General features: G+C 42.7%; 1 protein-coding gene across 2 annotated transcripts in view; it reads right to left on the bottom strand.

The window, feature by feature from the left end:
• Positions 1-780: 780 nt before the first annotated feature.
• The window catches only part of St8sia1 (ST8 alpha-N-acetyl-neuraminide alpha-2,8-sialyltransferase 1), a 144,649-nt gene continuing 123,552 nt past the window's right edge, over positions 781-21,877 (bottom strand). For both annotated transcript variants that reach the window (XM_037204003.1, XM_028879865.2), the window contains one exon: positions 781-6,073. In XM_037204003.1, coding sequence (XP_037059898.1) covers positions 5,587-6,073 — 487 coding nt within the window. In that variant the 3' untranslated portion in view covers positions 781-5,586. The remainder of the gene's footprint in view (positions 6,074-21,877) is intronic.

The following is a 21,877-nucleotide window of genomic DNA, read 5'->3' as shown; positions in this document are numbered from 1 at the left end:
ACACATGAAGGGAATATGTAAGTGGGGAGCCGAGCCAGGAAAAGTTAAGGCACCCTCTGCCACTCCCCAACATTACCAGTTACTTTCTATTTTCTGTGGGCATAAATAATATAAGGGAGGAGGGAGATAGGGAGGGAGGGAGAAAGATTGAACTGAAACATGGAGGATAATGAATCTAGGTTGCCATCGCCTCTCTTGGGAATCATTGTGGGGACAGGAAGCTAACAGTAACTCTTGCTATGTGCAGTGTATAGTGACCACATCCACCAGTCAACATCAGGGTGATATTTCCCACCATCGCTGTATCATCTTGACAGGAGAGCTAAATTATAACTCACCTTGAGAGTACGAATCAAAAGGCAGGTGACAGAGGGACATGGAGGTGTTTGCTTCACTGAACACAGGCACCCAGGAGGGCACTGCCTGGTGGGCGGCACAGGAACCTGAGGCCTCCAAGACCTCCAAGATCCACATGGGAAAACAGGTACCAGCTTTGAGTCTTCCCTACAACAGCCTCGCAATCCATGCTCATGGTCCATCTAGCATCTTTTCATCCTAACCCTAATGATGGCATGGCAACACACTTCCTTTCAGTTACCTTGAAACCATTCCATTCTTGCAAATGCATTCTAAGACAACAATCCCTTCCTTTCTGTCTGCCGAGCTTCCTTCTGAGGCTGAGACCCCTCCCAAAAGGTCCTTTGCAGTGGAGAAAAAAAATCAATATTTGCTCTTAGTTCTCATTTTGGTCACATCTTTTCTCTATTGCATTTTTTTTTCTTTCTGTTACTATACAGAGAAGTCCAGAATTCCATGAATCCAGTTTTCTCTGTTTTGGACTAAGTCACATCTCTTGGTGTTTACTGTTATTGCATGAAACACACATTTGAAAGTGTGAGTTACCTGGAGGAGTCGAATTACACAGAAGCTAGAAGAAGCATGGTCAGTATATTTGGGTATCACAGCATAAAACTCTTGGACAACATTGTGTCATTGATTGAATCCCCAAGTTTCAATTGAAAAGCAAAACCAAGAAGGCTTTTAACACAGCAGTGAAATTGAGAGTCATAGGCAAATGAGCAACCATAAAATATAATTCCTCTTTTGTGCCCTATCAAGTGATAGTCAAGGGCTTTGGCTCAAGTGCTCACGATATTATAATTCACTTCAATATGTTTGTTTCTCTGTGTTAAAGGAAGAAGAAACTACAAACGTCAGCAACAGAGAGAAAACCCAAACAAGGAAGCAGAAGCATGTTTCTTCCTTGTTCAACGAGAAAGGTTAGATAGTATGAATAGTATGAATGACCTTTCCATTCATACACACACGTCAATCATTCATCTCTGGGATGTATGTGAAAATGTCAAATGGCACATTAAGGCTGAGAATAAGGCAGATACTATTCATATTTGTGTGTGTGTGTGTGTGTGTGTGTGTGTGTGTGTGTGTGTGTGTGTGTGATGTTTACAAATTTAAGACTCTCTCCCTTATAAAACAGAAACTGTATAGGGCCTCACATTTAAAGACTAAATGTGGACTCTGGGCTTTAGAAGTTCATGATTTCAAAGACACAGCACAGGAACTATGGGGTATTTGCTATCTCCCTAGCTTTGGGGATTCAGAAAGTTCATCTGTGTACACAGAGACTAGAGCTCTACTCCTCATGATCATATGCAGGGCTGCAACTGGGTCAAGGTGACCAGACTCTGCGATGGGAGCGCTTTGATTAGCAAGTGCAAGCTTAGGCACGGCAGTTCCTAAGGTGAAGACCCCTCAGTGCACTGGTGACTGATGTCCTCATTAGATCCCTCCTGACAAAGATTTGGCAGCAAAAAATTCCACACAGCTGATATTTTTCAAACATAGAAATTAAAACTATAGATGACTGGCTTCCCAGCAAAGCAGCAGAAAGGGCACTACCTGAACACCTGCCACTTTAGAGAACGAATTCTCTACCTTTATTAAGATGCATTCACTTATTATGTGTATGTATATGATCCCACTTGCATGCAGTGTCCATGGAGGCCAGAAGAGAACACCAGATCCCTTGGAACTGGAGTGACAGGCAGCTGCACAGGGAAGCATGTGTCAGGAACTGAACAGTCAGCACTCTTAAGGGCCGACAAGTCTCTCCTTCTGCTCACTTCCTTTGACAAAGTCATAAAAGTGAACAAGCTAGTTCAAGCACATGATTTTTATGCACTTTTGTGAAGTACTTTATAGTGAGTATATGGGTCCACAGTCATCATCTGTGAAAAGATCTTTCACATACAAGCTTTATCTCTGGTGGGATAACTTACTTTCCATCTGGCATAATTTTTAGTGAAGTGTGATTGAAATCAAATAGCAGCCATCCTCACTCAGGAGCTTGAGAACCAAAGCAATTCTCAAGCTGCAGTTGACTAAAATGGAAGTTCCTATCTGGGTGCTCATTTGCAGTCTCTGCAACCTTTCCTGTCCGCACCCCCATGAAGCAATCTTACTTTTGTCTGTCTGTCTGTCTGTCTGTCTGTCTCTCTCTCTCTCTCTGTCTCCCTCTGTCTCTCTTTGTCTCTGTCTCTCATATACACTGCCATGCATGCACACATACACACACTTAAAACATTGGTCTAATTGGTGGTAGAGAAGGGGCATCATCCCTTGCCAGATGCACTGAACTGAATTAAATCCTTTTTATTGAACATATCCACCATAATGCAAATCCCTTCTGTCTGACCATTAAAGGTCAAATACATTAATGGACCAGGCCCAGAGCTGAAAGCCTTAATTTCAATAAGTAGAATTGAATAATAAACAATCTCCTAAGGGTACTCCAGAATGTTCTACAGGACAATTCTGGAGAGGTTTCTATGTAGGAACATGTATTTTACTAAAAATAATGTAAATACACACACAGTTATACACACACACACACACACACACACACACACAGAGGGGGTGGTGAGACCTACCTCTTGCTTAACTACATCATCTAACCAAACACACAAAAAGTTATACATATAACACACCTATGAATTGTCACTATAAAATAATAAAGGTTGCAGCAATGCTGTTTGCGACATGAACATTGTACCTATGTCCTAAAAGGCAGACAGTATGAGCAGTCAAACTTTCCTTTTGGTCTACCTTGGGGTTTCTCAGTTTTCACACTACTGACAATTCTCTGGGTCGTTCTTTGTGGTAAGCGGCTGACCTGCTGCTGTTGGACCACTATCCATGGCTGTTCCCTACCACAAGCAGCTGGCATTCCTGGTCATAACAATGAAAAATGTTCTCAGGTGTTGGCTCATGGCACCTGAGGGGGAGGGAAGTCGGCGCAGGTGGAAGCACAGGTCAGCTGACAGTGTTGGTCATCTCCATTCCGCAATTCAGATGCCATGCAGAACAGCTTTACAATTCATAGACTAAACACACAAGTCTCTTACACGGACCTGTTCCAGGAACTGTAGTGAGAGTTCAGACTCCCAGACAGCATTCTCAGTGAACCATGATGTGTGGATTTTATGAGCTGCTTCTTCAGATTTTGACCAATTAATGCATTCATCTGAATGCACACTTAATTAATCTTTGTATTTGTTGTTTTCTTAGACCTTTTACACTTTTAATGAATCTATTGGTAAAAATGTATTCTTTCTTAGGTAATTACTAACTTCTAGTCACTCAAAACAGGGATTATATTCAGGTCAGGGTTGGACAGACAGGACTAACACAACTCACCCTGCCTTCCTGATATCCTGATGCTGCCACACAGGATAGAAACACTAAGCCAGCCCTGCACAGTGGTGAGCTTCCCAAACTCTTCATTCTCTAAACATCGCCACAAGGTGTGCACCATCGTGGCACCTCATGCCAGTCCAAATGCCGATTTCTAGAATGACCTGGATATTTAATCACATTTGGAAACCCCCTGCCCCTAGATGAACAACTCAACAACTCTGATATCTTGTAAGTTAGACTTCTTTTTAAAGCCCCTGTCTTCATAGACATGGTCAATATACTAAGTTTCTACCTCCATGGTGCAGAAGAGCTTGTGGGTTGATTTTGCCTACATCATGACAACACTTGAAAGAATAAACGTGAGTCTTCATATCTCCTTGGAGCCTAAGACGCCTCAAAGCACAAATGCTATGAAAGATGTCCCTGCTTGTCCCTTACCTCCAGTAAACACATTTGGCCATAATCTGCAAGCAGAGTGCCCCTGCCGTGTTGTGTTAAAGCTGCTGTGCCAAGCTGCCCAGCAGCCCCACCTGACACTGAGGAAGTCCACAGCTAGTGGCTCCTACCTGCTCACCTGCGTGAGCCACGTCACATGTCACTGTGCTCAACACAAGGCCCATTCATGAGGTTTGGGGGGAGGGGGAGGGGAGGCAGCATGAGTAAGAGGGCAGTTTTCATTCTGGATTACGTATTTGAGGGTAAAGCTTGCACCCTGTGCTGGCATGCAAACTGACAGCAACTGCTGTGCCAGCTCAACTGACGCCAACGTGGGATGGATTCTGTACTCTATCTCTGCAGCTCTCCAACACCAGGCCATGCGCACTCAGTTTTCATAGTCACATGAGAATAATCTTTGATTACTTTGTATAGTGTGTCTATATTTATGTGTGCATACACACACATTATCTTGAAAGAAAACATTCAAATGTGCACACGCATGAGTTATCTTGAAGGGAAATATTCATGTTAAAGAGGAAAGGGCCCCCTGCCTTCTGGTCTGTCTGCCTCAGAGACGAAGTTCTTACTCACTGTGACCTATTTCAGCTCTCATTAAAGGAAGACACTTTTGCCACTTTACAAGTAAAGAATGTACTTGCACGTGTAGTGATTTTGTGAAAATAATAGCAACACAGCCAATGGGTTGATGTAATGGGGACCTAAAATTGAGTTTCTCTCTCAATTTCTGAAGAGAGGAAGTGTCTCATGTTATCTAGACTATGAATCAACACAGTCTAACTTCAACAGAGCTTCATGCTAAATAGCTTAACCAAAGAGGCAAGAAGCAATTCTTATTTAAAACTGTACTAGTGGAGGGGACTATAGTCAACATAGACTTGTTTTAATGAATCACAAAAATCAGCAGGAAGGATTTTGTAAGTCTACCCCATCACCCACCCATAGCCCTAAACAGGGCAAAAATAAATAATAATTTTTAAAAACCTACAGTTCTAATGCCAGTCTCAATAAGACAGGTTTTTTAAAATGACTATGATGCCAGTGTATATTGACAGTCAGCAATACCCCAGCATCTCCCACATGCTGCCATGATGAGCCCCTCAGCCTCAACAATGAGAGTTCATCTGGTCCTTGAATTGCATCTTCTAGATTTGAACCACAGACACATGATCTGCTAGCATCATCTCCTTGGTGTTGTCCCAGCTGCAAATCCACAGCATGATATAAAATGTTCCCCCAGAACATTTTACTTCTTATTGTTCTCCAAGCCAACATCAAAAGCAAAGTTTTGCTTGGGTTTTTGTTTGTTTCCTATCATGCCAATCCATGACACACTTTGGCCATTCCTTTTAGAAGTCACATAGAAAACCTAGCAAAAAATACCCGACCCGGTCCTTTCTTCTTTTATGGTCCCTAGGAAGTGGGCTGAAGAGATGGTTCCTCACATGGGTTTAGCTGCATCCTCAGTGCACCAATTTTATGAAGGTACCAGAGTTGGAGAAATTCCTCAGGCATGGCATGGAAGCCTGAGTAGGGCAAGACATTGTCGTAGTAGTGGTGACTAATGGGCTCCTCCTGCAAATTCACAGAGAAGGGCCAGAAGCCATAGATGGCCACCTCCTCACAAAGGCCCAAGGCTGCGCTCACCAGAAAGAGTCCTGTAGACAGGCGCTTGGCATGGATGCCCCTGCTCTTCCAGAACTTTCCAATGTTCCGTAGAAAGTTAGGGTTAGCAAAAAGCACTGTTTGATTGGCACCAACATCTTTCAGTGTGTAATACACACGGAGAGAGGGCTCTGTTCCCGTCTTCATAGAGAAGGCAGGCATGTAAATAAAGCTGTGGTTATAAATCTTCATGCTGTCCACGAACGTCTTTCTGGACCACAGCAGGTTTTGAAACCTACGGAAAATAAAAGGCTCAATTAAACCTAAGAAACACAAACGCATCAAAGTCCACTCACCCTGTCCTCTGATGGTTGAAGTTCTCAAACTGAACACACACACACACACACACACACACACACATCACTTCACTTGGAACTTCTCATCAGCTACCTCGACTCATCAAACAATCCTACCTTGAACTCATTAACATTCCTTAATGAAGCTCTCCTAAACTAACATGAGCTGTATAGTGTGTTTGTGCCTGGAATGTAAAATGATTTAACATTCATAAATTTGTAAAGATTGCTGGCTGGGGTGGTGGTGGTGGCAAAAAGCTCCATGTGTGATCTGATGGGAACAAAACCGGTTTCCTCATCTGAAGATGAAAAGGAATCACTTGGAAGACAATTTTCCCTATCAAAATCCCACGTTCTAGAAGTCTTCAGTTGGCCAGTGCTCTGAGAGACTACATGGGAAAACCGGAGTCTGTTGCTGCTGCAGCTCCATGCAGAGAGCTGCCCACATCCCTGTCTGGAGAATTCTGCTTGCCTCTGCTCATCCAGGGCTATCTGTGGAGAGAATCTCTGATTCGAATGGATGCAACTAAAATGTATGGAAGACCTCCTGTGTGCCAGACATGAGAGAAATACAATCAATAGCTTGTTTGTGATCTCACTTACCTTTTATTGACCTTACATGCGCATGTACCTATGGGCAGACTGCACATTGTGGGGGTCAGAGGGCAACCTCAGCTGTCAGTCCTCACCTTCCACCTTGACTTTCAGACAGTGTTTCTGGTTCTTGTTGTTTGCCACTGTGTAAGCCAGGCTGGCTGCCCACAGAGCTTCTGGGGATTCTCTTGTCTCTGTCCCGCATCTCACTATGGGAGCTCTGGGATTACGATGCTTGCTGCTGTTCCCAGGTTTATGTGGGTTCTGGAAATTTGGACTCCAGTCCTCATACTTAACTCACCAAGCCATCTTCTCAGGCCTATGCCTCATTTTTAAAATTTATTTTTCTCTCATATATTACATCTTGACCACACATTCCCCTCCTTCCACCTCTCCCAGCTGCCCCACTCACAACCTTCCTTCTCCCCGAGAGCCGCTCCTCTTCTGTTTCCCTTCAGAAAAAAGCAGGCCTCCCGTTGACATCAACTGAACACGGCCTAACACATCACAATAAGACCAGGCACAAACCCTCATATCAAAATGCCTCGTGTTTCAAGTCAAGAAATCTTAAGTCCAGTTAAGGAACCAGAAGTGTAACCAATACAACATAATGTTCCAAATGCCACACTTGATAGATCTACCAAATACCATAGAATGCAGGGGGGGGGGGAATCAGTAATGATTTGGAAGAGAGAGTGAGGTCAGAGAAAGCTAGAGAATGGATCACACCTCAAGACATCAGGCTAGGGAAACAAGAAGAGAAGAGAAGAGAAGGTCCTAGGTAGGAGAGCACAAAGTGCGGCACATTTAGGAAGGCGAGCTGCTCCTGGAACATGGGAGGTGGGCATGGTTCGGACAGTGGCTGAAGATAGGGCATGTTGTAAAATATCTTCCTTATCTCTACTATGTTGATCTTATTGTCACCCTGTGGTGAGAGGCCCCTCATGCCCCAGTGACTGCCCACAGTGTGTATCACAGCATCCGGCTGCCAAAGGTTGAGGAGATACGATTAGGAAGTAGAGGCTAGCAGCTGGGAGACCAGATAAGACACTGCTGATGCAGCATAAGTAAAAATGAAAAGAAAGGGGAAGGAGGGAAGGAAGAGGAGGAGATGGGAGGGGTAGAGAGGGAAGTGAGCAGAGGAGAGCAATGAACTAGTACAGGACTTCTTAGGTCAGTTGTCCTGTCTCAGGCTCTCTGAGGGTAGAGCAGCAGTGTCTATGGGAATGGAGTCATAGCTAGCAGAGACAAATCAGGCTTACAGATATGTGAGATTCACTGTGAATACAACAAATCCAAAACACTGTGGCAATCATGATTCTTTATCTGCCAAGAAAGGAAGGGGTGCTTCTCAAGCCCAGAGGGATGACCTTTCAGACTCTGCACATCCTTGACCCAGAAACCACATGAGCCATTTCCCCAGGGTACTGGGGAAAAGTGATGGTAGTGTCTACAGGTAGTCACTTACCTTAGGGCAGTGGTTCTCAGCCTTCCTAAAGCTTCAACATTTTAATACAGTTCTTCATGTTGTGTTGACTCAACCATAAAATTGTTTTCATCTCTGCTTCAGAACTGTAATTTTGCTACTGTTATGAGTCATAATGCAAATATCTGATATGCAGGACGTCTGATATGTGATTCCCACAGGCTGAGAACCACTGTAATTTTGCTACTGTTATGAGTCATAATGCAAATATCTGATATGCAGGACATCTGATATGTGATTCCTACAGGCTGAGAACCACTGCTATAAAGGATTCTAAGGAAATACATTTTCTAGAGTGGTGCCTTACTCTGTTGCATGAATTCCCAAGCTTGGCTCAGCGATTCCATCATGTCTCCTCTTGCCCGCCCACATCTTTGCCCTTCCTAAAATCATAAATACCTTCCCAGTGATGCAGAAACACCACACAGAGGACCTAACTTGTAGGTCCTTGTACTTTGGCTAGAATAACCTACAGAATTCGCTTGTACCCCACTGTCTGGATTTCTGGTCCATGGGTGGACTTTTATATCCATCACTCTCTGAGTCTGAAATCACTCACTTAGCAGACGCAATGGTTAATCATCATTGCTAATTTGAATGCATTTATATTCAGCGTGGAAACACACTTCTGTGTGTATCTATGAAGGTGTTTCCAGAAAAGTTTGTGTAAGCAGGGAAGACTCACCCTGAATGTGGGCAACACTAGTCCTCGCTCTGAGGTGGATTTCCCAACTTTAACCTTTTCCTTTCCTATCTTTAGGGAATCACTCTCTCTGGCTTCTAGACATAGGAACTCCCCCACCAGCTTTATTGACCAGTATTTGGCAGTTCAAAAAATGTCTTTATTCTAAGTATACAATGCAATCTTGGTGCATGGATACATGTGAAATGATTACTGCAATAGTTAGAATTTGATTAAAAATAGTTCTCCTTGATATACCCACCCTGTGAGTTACATTCTGTCTCTCATCTGACATCAGTATCCTGGGACAGGATCCTTTCACCGCCTTTCCGATTTACTATGCTGTGGCTCCCTTCCCAGTGATGCTCTGGGTTTCCCGTGAAAACCCAATCTAAACATTTAAAGCTAACCCCTTCATTCTCTTAACCTTTCAAAGGTCTCCTCTGGCTTCTGTGGTGACTCAAGCCTGGAATCCCAGCACGGGGTGGTCTGAAGGAGGAGGCATACCAGGATCTGGACACTAACCTAGGCTGCATAGTAAGTTCCAGGCCAGCCTGAGCTACAGAATGGGAGACTGTTTCTCAGAAAATACAGCATATGGTGAAAAAGATTGTGCAGTGGGTACAGGTACTGACTATTGAGCCTGGAAACCAAACTTCAGTCCAGGGAACCACCTGGTGATGGAGAGAACGGACTGTGGCACATGTGCCTTCCTGAGCACGCATTCACAATGAATCCATAAATAAATAAACACAGAACAACAGCACTAATGATTAAAATCATAGAAGTTGTTGAATTTCTCAGTAAGAATCAATATATCTGTTAAGACTATATACTCACTGGAAGACATGAACTAGTCTAATCAACCCTTCACATTTTATAATCTAGCTCAGAAGAGCTGTGTATCATATATTAAAATTAAATGGAGATAAAAACCAATAATGTTTTGCTCATGCCTGTAATCTGAGTATTCAAGGCTGAGGAAGGAGGGTTACTTGAGTTTGAGGCCAGCTGGAAATACACAGAAAATTCTAGACCTTGTCTCAAAAGCAAAATAAAACTTTAAAACCGTGAAAATTAAATTTTTATTTAATAAAAACTGAGATATTTGGAAGTTTGAGGAATAAAGTCATGCCTCACAAGAAAATTCCAACATAATTTCCAGACGAGCAAGACAGTGATCAGAAATACAGATAAAATAATAGAAAAGCAAAAGAAAACCTGGGGACTCAGAAAATACTAACAAAATCACTGCTGTCAGGAAGTGAAAAGCTATTGCCATGAAAACCAGATGGCTACTATAGAAAGGATGTGACTCTAATGTATTTACAGCAAAGTTGACAAGTGGCGGGACGCTGGAGGGAATTCCGACCTGAAGCACCGGCATGGGACATACCCCAAGCTTCAGTTAATGTTTCAGTTAATGAGAGTGTTAAAGTATTTGCTTAACAGGTTGCTGGTTATAGCATTACAAACTGAGCAAGATCAAGAAAGAGAAAAGCTCCCTTTCTCTCTCCCTTCAGCAAATCTCCAGGAATGAGAGAAAAGATTGTTTTGAAAAACCCATATCCACACTGAAAGCTGAGGAACAGCACCCCCAGGAGTTGCCAGACTTTTGGGGACCTTCCTCAGTATGAGTTGCCCACAGAAATACCAAAGCAGGAAGTGACGTGCAGAGCAGTGTGTAAAAGGTGGCGGTGTCCTGTGCCCACAGGCAGGAGACACCAGGGAAGAAGACACCTAGAACAATCAGCAAGGTTGGCAGTCTCACTGTGGGTGCCAGGGGCACACAGGGATCAGACCCTAAAACCCTGCTCCGTCTGTCATCTCTGTGCGTGAGTGAAGAGGTATTAGGTCCAGGCAGTGTGTGCTCAGCCCGAGGGAACCTGGCACCATTCTGGACACACAACACCTGCACAGCCAGGCTTATATACCCCAAAGGAGGGGTGACATTTACCTTTACCAGCCCAAGAACAAAGATACGCATGCAACTTCATGAATGACTCCCAGGAGCTACCCAAAAGAAACTGAGTGTGCCAGATTCTCAACGGGAGCAAAGGCTACCTTTAGCAGGTCCTAAGAACAGAGAGCCAAGACTAGAGATCACTGAGGGACAACCTGGAACAAAAGGAACCAAGATCATCAGAGGAGCAGAAAGAAATGCTTTGAAATCTATATTAGTCTGTTTAAAAATATTCATTGCGATCGTATCCAGACCAGGGTGCTATAAAAGGAGAATATTTAGGTAACAAGAACTGTTGGCAATTAAACACGTAATGACAGACAGGTCTAGCAAAGGGACACTCCAGGCAAAGAGCTACAAGGGAGCCTCAAAAGCCGTCCATCAGATGGTGCTGAGCAAAAGCCCACACTTCCAGGACATTGTCTCAACATCCTTGATTCCATAGCAGGCCAAAGTGTGTGGCAGCCACAAGGGAATTGCCGGGGCTCCACAGGAGTCCATGCTGCATGGCGAGGGTCCGTAAGACCCAGAGAAAGTTGAAAGTCGAGCAGGATGGAAAAGAATATGACGGGTCATTTGCCTAGTGAACTGTCTCAGCTACCAGCATGGGCACTGGCCTCAATCGGGAGGTCAGCAAAGCATAATGTGCAGGACAAGCTGCTGTGTAGCCAGAGAACAGAGATCAATCTTTATTTTCCCACAAGCAATCAATAGGTACATTAGAAATTTTAAAACTGTAATTAAACATGCTGCTTTTAAATCAAAGAAGAAAAAAGGTCAGCCAGAGACAGTGGAAGGAATTGATTTCTTGAGACATGACTTGAGGGGAGGGAATGGGAGGGGAGGGCTGAGGCCAAAGACGGGTGCTTCTCTTTTTAGGCTTTTTTGTTCAATTTGATTTTTAAAAACTGTGGACATGCATTATTTTTATAAAATTGAATATTTTATTTTTAAAACCCTGAAAAACTTGTAAAATAATGTGTGTTGATCAAATTCGCAAGACCAAAAAAAGTTTATGATATTAACAAGATGATATATAAGTATGTATGCATGTATGTATATATGTATGTATATATACATGTATGTCTATATATGTATTATACATGTATGTTTGCATGTATACATGTGTGTATTGTGTATGTATATGTATGCATGTACATGTATGTGCATGTGTGCATCCATATATGTATGCATGTATGTATATTAGACATGTATATGAATGCATATGTATATGTGTGTACATCTATGAATGTGCATTGCATGCATGTATATGTATATGTATACACATATAAAATCACAGATATTAAAAATCCATAAGCCTACATAGTGAGTCTTTAGTTTAAAAGTGTAGATTTTTAAAATATAAAATAGAAGCTTTCTAAAAGTGCCCGCACATTTTGTTACAAAAGAGAAATCAATATAATAAAACAATCGCTATACAGGGCACAGTGTCATCAAAATGTATTTAAATGAGAACCCAGCTACACAAAGACATAGGCACTGAGGAAGAGAGTGTCTGTAAATGTCTGTAAGAGGAAGTCTGTCAGTCCAGCAAAGCTGACTGATATTTATTGGAGCCAACAGAGATGTAAGCAAGGCCATCTTACTACACAGCAGCAATGGGGTAATTTAAAAATAGAATAAAAATATATAATTTACTATTGTAATACAATTCCTAAACAACCTGAAACAAACTTAACGAATATGTGATATTTTACAGAGACATTAAAATGGATAGTTAAAAAAAAGTCTCCCTAAATATTTGTTGTCTTAGTTAGAGTTTCCATTGCTGTGAAGAGACACCATGACCATGGCAACTCTCATAAGGGAAAACATTTAATTGGGGTGGCTTACAATTCAGAAGTCTGGACCATTATCATCATGGCAGGATATGGTGGCATGCAGGCAGACATGGTGCTGGAGAAGGAGCTGAGAGTTCTACATCTTGATCCACAGGCAATAGGAAGTGAACTGTCACAATGGGCGTGGCTTGAGCATATATGAGATCTCAAAGCTTGACCCCACAATGACACACTTCCTTCAAAAAGGTCATGACCTAGTCCAGCAAGGTCACACATCCTAGTAGTGCCACTCTCTATGGGCCAAACATTTAAATACATGAGTCTATGGGGGCCATGCCTATTCAAAGCACCACTCATGTGTAAATTCAACATGGTCTCAACTGAAACACCACTACTATTTTAAAGTGAAATTTGAGAAGAGTCTAAATTTTGCCAGAAAGTGTAAACTAAATCAGTGCTTGTATTCAGGACAATACTGAGTGAAGGCATGGTGGTAGGTAGGGCAGGGGTGGGGGAGGCATCTTGTCAGTGCCAAAACTGAGTGTATGACTGCAGTGAACTCCCCACATTTGAGGACTTTGAGGATACATTGAGGAAGCCCCTCTCCACATGTGAGGACTCCCTTTCTGATAAGTGACGTTTCAAACAAGCTTACATGAGCCTGGCCATCCTGTACATCGTACCATGACCACTGGCTAACCAACAATAAGAACTAAGATAAATGTTTGCCCCACACTGTTAAGAAAATTAAACTTCAGGTGTAATGATGGTATCTAAATAAAATCAGAAGAAAACACAATGGAAACATCTGTAAGACCTAGGGACACAAGAAGCATTGTAAAATAAACCATAAAAAGCAAAGTCCATTAAGCAAAGAATTGATAAACACAATTGCTTCCAAAATAAAGCCATAGTGGGGCATAGTTGGCACACGCCTTTACTCCCAGCTCTTGGGAGGCGCAGGCAGGTGGATCTCTGTGAGCACTAAGCTAGCCTGGATTTCTATTTATTTATAACATTGGGTTTTTATTTATTTATAACATTGCTGATACTCTGGGATTAAAAAAATGACACAATTAAATTACAGAAATAGTCAACGAATTTCTGCTTGGGAGGCTGGAGAGATGGCTCAGCAGGTAAGAACATTTGCTGCACATGGGTGAGGACCTAAATTTGCATTCCCAGCATTCATGCAAACAAGCCAAGTGTGGTCCCACACGCCTGTGACCCCAGTGATGTCAGGGGACAGGGGCAGAAGGAACGTTGGGGCTTGCTGGTGCTAGTCTAGCTGAAACACTAGTTTCAGATTCAGGGAGAGATCCTGCCTCTGAGGATTAAGCAGAGAGTGAATGAAGGAAACACCCGGCCCCTGCATGCACACACAAGCATGTGCGTGTGACCATACATGTGCATATATACCACACACGAACAGCACACTTACACCCACCAAGATCCTTGCTTGGATCATGCTGTTTTATTCAAGTCCTGCTGTAGCTCCATGAAGGGGGATCCGGCCTATTGTTGAGGGTGCTGGGACAGGTGGGAAAGCGCTCTGACTATGACAGACAGCTTCTCACTCAGCTGGGCTCCAGGTTCTGAGAGTTTTCAGCTGTACTGTGAGGTTTTTTTTTTTTTTTTTTTTTTTTTTTTTTTTTTCTTGTGGGGAAGATACATCCCACTGTCCTGCTGACTGACATCCATTCATTTGCAACCTGAGACTCACCCCCTCACTTTCTCTAGGACCCCATCCACAACATCCTCTATATAGCCTTTATATGTCCAGGTTTATTTTCATTGACTCTGGTCCCCATGTGGTCACTTGCTCAAGTCTTTTCTAATCAAAAACAAATGAACAAAAACAAAAATCTCCTATATGAACTGATCAGAAGTTCATGATTGTGGGGAGTTAGAACATCGCAGATTCAATGTCATCTTTTTTTTTTCAGCCTCATGTTGGGACTCATGTATCTTACCGAACATCCTTATAACTATTAAAACCTTCTAAATGTTTCTTAGCAGACCACTCTGCTTCCATCAACACCAAAGCTAAAAATGTCATCAGATAACGTGAGACCCAGCACTGTCTTCCTGCTCTGTTGTAACCCATCTACCTGTGGCGCCCACAGATATGTTTGGTGAATGCCTTGACTTATTGTGTTCTTTGTTCTGTAGTTGATACCACATCACATAACCTCTTCTACAGCTGAACTTGTGTGGCGATATTTTGTTTGTGCTCCAGCAGATAAAGCTTGCCTGATGATCAGAGGATAGAGCTAGCCACTAGTTAACCATAGAGGCCAGGCAGTGGTGGCGCACATCTTTGATCCCAGGACTTGAGAGGAAGAAACAGCAAGTGATATGGCTGGGCGGAGAAAGGAAGTGATAAGGTGGGTGGAGACAGGAGCTTGGCACATACAGGCTGAGGATTTTGCTGAGGTAAGACATCTCTCTAGTGGTTGTCTCCTTTACTTCTCTGATCTTTCAGCTTTACCCTGATATCTGACTCTGGATTTATGTGAGTTCGAGGCCAGCTTGGGCTACCAAGCGAGTTCTAGGAAAGGCACAAAGCTACACAGAGAAACCCTGTCTTGAAAAACAAAAAAACCAAAACAAAACAAAAGACCAATTAGAATTTGTGCTACAAACTTGTCTTTGTGGGCAATCTGAACCTGCATTCCCAGGCCATGGTTGCTTATATGTGCCTCAAGAAGAAACTGTCTGTTTTCTCCTTTGAGGTGAGAGGCACATTTTGCATAACACCTGAAATATAATCTTTTTGGCTGGGAAAGGTGATAGTTCAACCACTGAATGCTTTGTCTTGCAAGCAGGAGGAACTGAGTTTGATCCCCAGGACCTAGATGAATGTTGGCCATGGTGGCATGAACTCATAATCTTCATGCTTGGGAAGCCAACACAGTCCGGGAAGGTGGAGACAGGCTCCCGAGAGCAAGCTGGCTAGCAAGACTAGCCACATCAGTGAGCTCTAGCTTTGACTGAGAGACCCTGCCTCAAAGAATGAGGTGGAGGAGTGATCAAGGATGATTCCTGACATGGGCATTGGACCTTTGCATACATGTGTACCCACATTCATGTGTGTTCACACATGCAAAAACATACACATAGACACACGTGCACACCCACTCCCACACGTGAAAAGTGAAAAAAGAAAAGGAGTTCTTGAGTAGCTTTTGATGACGTTCAGTGGAGTCCAGGCCATCTGGGTATTCAAGCCCTTTGTGATGTAACCCCTGCCCATGTCTCCAGCCCTTCAGCCAGCAGCAGCTAGCTGTCTTCTCTTCCCCACCAGCCTGTACCTGGCCTTCTCAGACTTCAGCAGGCCCTCACTGCTCCTTCTGCCTCCCCTATCCATGATTCCTCAGGACCCTGCACACAGCACCAACTGTGGGGACTCTCCAGGCTTGGGTATCTAACTTTACATTGTCTTACCCCTTGATTTTCAAGGGTCTTATCACTTGGTCATGTGATTATCACCTTTCACTTTCTTGTCCTTGCTGAACTGCTAAGGTCCTTTCTCATGTCTGTGTCCTCTCAGCTCAGTGTTATGGCTTACAAAGGGCAGGGGTCTAGGAAGCATTTGCTGAATGACTGAGTTCACCAGGCCAAGCACTCTGGCACCATTATCTATCACAACATGCATTTCATTCATTTGAAAGCAGGATACAAGAGAAAGAAAAGTGCTTTTCTCTTCTCAGGAATATCACAAGAGACATTCTGACTGTCTCCTTGTTCATCAAACATCATTTCCTATCACTGTTTTTTGTTTGTTTGTTTTTCGGCTTTTTTTTTTTGTTCTTTTGTTTTTAATGCAAATATGTCCCCTGCCTGAAACTAGAAAATGAGTATTTAGGTACTAAATGGCAGTCTTACCTACAAGTCCCTCCTTATTGAGCCAAGCTCACTTTCTTATAAACAGATTATGCTAATTTCTGGAAATACCAAACTTTCTAAGAAATCAGGAACTGCTTAGAACAAAAGAATCTTCTCTTGCAGAATGGAGGAAAAGGTGTGTGCTTTGGTTCTGCCTGTGTATTCTCTTCAGGCTTCTCTCTTTGGTGGACCACAGAGCAGCAGTCATACCTATCTTTCCGCTTGTCCATATGAAATAAAGCCAGAGTAACCCTGAAAAACAGACACTGCTTCACTTTGAGACATACAATTAAAGGATGTGTGTTGTGATGGGGGGAATGTCACCATTTTTTTAAAAAGGATTTATTTTATTTTACGTGCGTGAGTATTTTACCTGCACACACATCTGTATGTGCACCACATGCATGCCTGGTGCCCATGCGGTGTCAGAGAGGGTCACCAAATATCCTGGAAATGGAGTTACATTGTAGTGAGCCATTATGTGAGTGCTGGGAATCAAACAGAGGTCCTCTACCAGAGCAGCAAGTGCTCTGAACCACTGAGTCATCTCTCCAACCGCAATATTATCCTCTAAGTAAAAAGGATGTGTGTGTGTGTGTGTGTGTGTGTGTGTGTGTGTGTGTGTGTGTGTGTGTATTCTGCCATATGTGTATCTATATGTTTAACATGCAGGGTGTATTCAATGCATGTGATATCTGGCAATGGAGAAGCTACTTCGAGAGGGTAATATGTGCCTTTTCTTCAGGGAAAAGGTAACGTACCAGTCACTTCATTTCTTCACATCCCACTGTCTCATCTAATTAAAGAGAGTGGGTGATAAAGCACCTAATTAACAGGACTCCTGTGAGAACAAGGCAAGCTCCCACATACATCATTCTAGAAAGGACACAAAGTATGTGGCTGTACTTTCTCCTCTCCTGGCAAGACCAAGCCATGGGGCTCTGTATCTGCAAGACTCCTAAAGAAATGTTACCTCTGAGGAACCAAGTCAGAACTTAGCAGAGAGTCACTGTTACCCTGTACTTGCTCAGCGGGGTCTGGATAGCACATATTTTTAGACAAGCATTACCCAACAGAGGCCTCACATTACATTCTTTTTGTTGGTCAAAACTCAAACACGTGACTTATCTTACAACCTGTCAGAGAATAACCAACAAGGCAGAATAAGTTCGGGGTAAGTGGCAGTGGCAGAGTGCATATCATCTGTAAGAAACGCATTTTGGAGCTGGAGGCATGGCTCTGTGGTTAACAGCTGTTGTTCTTGAAGAGAACTGGGGTTCAGTTCCCAGAACCCATGTAGGGAGGCTCACTGACCACCTCTCAACGGCCCGTAATGTCACCTCCAGGGAATCTGACACTGTATGCCAGCCCATGTGGAGAGTTGCGTTCATGTGCACATTACTCCTGCCCCCTCCAACATATACATAATTAACACTAAATCTTTGGACTGGAGAGATGACTCAGTGGTTAAGAGTACTTTCTGCTCTTGCAGAGGACCTGGGTTCAATTTCTAGCATCCATTATGGTGGCTTACAATCATCTATAACTCCAGTTCCAGAGGATCCAGCATCCTCTTCTGGCCTCTGGAGATACCAAACACACACACACACACACACACACACACACACACACACACACATGAAGGTAAATAATTATACACATAAAATAAAAATAAATCTTTAAAATAAAGGTGAAACAAAACAAGAACATCAAAGAACCTCTCCAATATCAAAGATGAAAAGGCTAAATAAAAGTGGAATTTGATAAAAGGATGAAACCTCTCCAGAGTATTATAGAATTAAACATTTCTATTTTACAGCAAAAAAAAAAAAAAAAAAAAAACTTAGCTGTGCCATACGCGCTCTAAAGTAATTAATTGAACTATTCTTGCATTGAGTATTTTTAATACAGCATTCATTTATTCTGGGTACCACATTCACTTACATAATGATGCCTTTCATTATCCAAGCATTATGTAAATGAAAGTTTTTGCCAACAAAACATCACAAGTCTAAATTACATGGTGTTTTAGTTTTATTATATGTTTACGGCCTCTCATTATTTTTCAGCTGAAAAGTTAGAAAATCAGTTGAATTTCCTTTTTTTTTTTTTTTTCTTTTTGACATAGACTCAACTTGGACTGAAGATGGAGAGGGTGTGGAGGTTTGATGAGAAATGTCCCTACAGGCTCATATACTGCAGTGTGTTGTCTCCAGTTGGTGGTGCTCTTTGGGGAGGTTATGGAACCTTTAGGACATGGAGCCTTGCTGGGGGAAGTGTGTCACTGGGGGCTGGCCTTGAGGATTTATAGCCTTGCTATGCCCAACTCTGCCTCTAGCTCTAGGGCCTTAGCAGGCTGGATCCTGGCTATTCTAAGTCAAAAGCAACCTAGTGAGGAAGCTCCCCTGATGAGAACTTCTAACATAAAATCATCATGAACTGATCATTGATAAATCCTTCAGGCTACTCAAGAGTGTGCTTGCAAGTGGTGGAAGAGCAGATGGGATGTCCTACTGTTTGTGGGACAGGTATGACCAAGACTACTTCTGGGGGCTGCCACCCACACATTAGGGTGTCCACCACTCAGTTGTAAAGAAATTCCATTTTCTCTGGAGTGACAATATGTCTTCCTGTGCACAGAACCCACTTCTTTGGAAGCAGAGTTGACCACTAGTCTGGACTCCCTTTCGCATAAGCCTTTCTAATGCACTAGGGTTTGACTATGAATACTCATGTCCTGTCAGTCCACGGGCTTTTTCTCCTTCTGCAGATCAAAACAGAACCAGAAGGCAGTTTGTGTGTAATCACAACACAGTGCGTCTAAACTTGTGAATGAAATGTTTGCGTGGGAACTCAGCTGCTCTGCAGACTGACTTCTGAAAAGCTTGACTAAAAGCATATACTCAAGAATGGAAGTCACTTCAGAGAAGATGATGAGCATCAAAGAAAAAAAAAAAAAAAGAACAGAAGTCGCTTCCAAACCCTGGGTGAAAACTAACAAGACAAGGCAGGTGTCGTTCATACCCTACTACAGTGAAGGAGACCCATTTATTCTTTAATAGCACTTAATTACTTCTTACTATTTACAAAAGCAAACTCATTTAATCATAGAAAATTAGGCAATAAAATGAAGTACAAAGGAGTATACTTGACAGTAAATGTATAATACACGTTGAATGATGATGATGAGACAGACTGATGTAGATGTAGATGATATATATGATATAGATAGTGTAAATATATAAATGGAGGAAGAATAATAACCACCAAACAAACCTACCATTCGGAGTCAGCCTCCATTAACACACTGATTCCAGTCTTGCATACACACTAATAGCAAGAACAAAAATACCCACACAAGTATATGTGAAGAAGTCACACACACACACACACACACACACACACACACACACACACACACACACTCTTAATTGCCCTCATCAATGTTTCTGCTTTCATGGCTAGCAAGAGAGAAGAAAAAGAACACATTTCAATGTCTCTAAAATAGTGGCTCTCAACCTTTGGGTCCCAAGCCCTTAGGGTTTCATGACCCTTTTACAGGGTTTACCTAAGACCAGTGAAAAACACCGGTGTTTACCTCATGATTCATAACAGCAGCAAAATTATAGTTATGAAACAGCAATGAAATAATGCTATGGTTGGGGGTCACCACAACGCGAGGAACTGCATTAAAGGGTTGCAGCGTTAGGAAGGTTGAGAACCACTGCTCTAAAGGAACATGACTCCTTCAGAGCTGGCTTTCCTCCCAGAATGCCCTCCTCCTCTCTCCGTGGACCTTATTAGATCTTCCAATTGTCCTTCAATCAGTGTCTCTAATGTGGTGAGGCTCTCTGCTCCTGTCCTCAGACCCAGGGCTGGCATCTAAGGATGTGGAGCCTCTATACTGGAGGCCATGCTAGTGATTACTCATCAGATCTGTGGTGTCTGCTGCCCCAGAAACCGGCAGCCGCCCTTGCTCAGCCTTGGGAACTTCTTGTTCCTTCGGTACTTTCGGTGTTTTGTATTTTTCCTAAGGGAAAGGAGGACACGTCATGGCTCTCAAAATGGCATGTGTAGAGTACAGAGAGTGAGATGCGTCCACTGAGGTATATCCACGGATACCCGCCTTCAGCTTTTATGGCTATTGCAGAGTTTTTGTGGCTACTGTTTTTGCTGTTTGGGGTGTGAAGAGATATTTTTAAAAGATTTCTTAACACCCACTTCACTTCGACTTTTCCGTGGCAGACACAAGTTGTGGCTTGTGACGGGGTAGGTACAGGGAGCATAAGTAGCTATTTTAGTTGAATCCAAAGCCTATGTTTGTCTTAGGTAATAGGTAAACACATGCACAGGTGTATGCATATATAAAATCAATAGGCAAGTAAATTAATTTATTTATTCTATTAGTTACTTTTCTTATTACTGTGGTCAAACACCTCATAAAAAGCAACTTCACGGAAGAAAGGCTTGTATTTGCTCCTGGTTTGAGCACATGTCCATCAAGATGGCCTGTGCCCAGGCTGCTCTTTCAGATTCAGCCCTCCCCCACATCAACATAGCCATACTAATTCTCCAGCTCATCCCACACCAGGAAACAAGGAAAGAAAGAGTGAAAACAGGGAGAAGAAAGAGAAAGAAGACCCAGGACAGAACCAGAAACGATGGGGCAACAGGAAGAGGAATCGGAAACAAGCTGAAAGATGGAATCAGGTGACCTGAAGGGTCCGTCATACACAGTTCTTGAGGTACAAAGAGAAAAGGGAACAAAAGTCATTTCATTCCTTTCACTGGTCTATTCCGTACCTGCCACAGGGAATGTGCTTTGAACAGAGAAAATAGCAGAGAGGAGGCGGTGAGAGAGTATATCTCCCTGGCTACATTCAATATCAAGGACTAATTATACACTCATTTTATCTCACCTTCAATTATTTCAAACCGTATACTGCCAACAGCCCCAAGCAAAGCTCAGCAGACTGCAATCCTGTCGATTCAATAGCTGGGTTAAAACAGAGTCTCGGAGTTAATTATATTACAGTTGTTGAAAACAGAACATCTATTTTCATTGCCTGTGGTGATCTAAGTGTGAGCAGATTACATCAGCGTTTAGAGGGAACTCTTTTCCCTGCTCACACCTATTTTAGATGTAGGGCAAACAGCAATTTCTCCCAATCTGTCCTGAGATATTGTGTGCTTAGGCTAAGAAGTATTTAGAGTAACAAACTTTATGTCAAATATGGAAAAAAAATTAGCCATTGTATTATTTATCTAAAATATAGATAATATCAGTATTCTTCATCCACTTTTCAAACATAAGAAAGAAAATTCAAT

The sequence above is a fragment of the Peromyscus leucopus genome, chromosome 3 (assembly GCF_004664715.2).
Source record: "Peromyscus leucopus breed LL Stock chromosome 3, UCI_PerLeu_2.1, whole genome shotgun sequence".
NCBI lineage: Eukaryota > Metazoa > Chordata > Mammalia > Rodentia > Cricetidae > Peromyscus > Peromyscus leucopus.
This window is presented reverse-complemented; position numbering and strand designations above follow the sequence as displayed.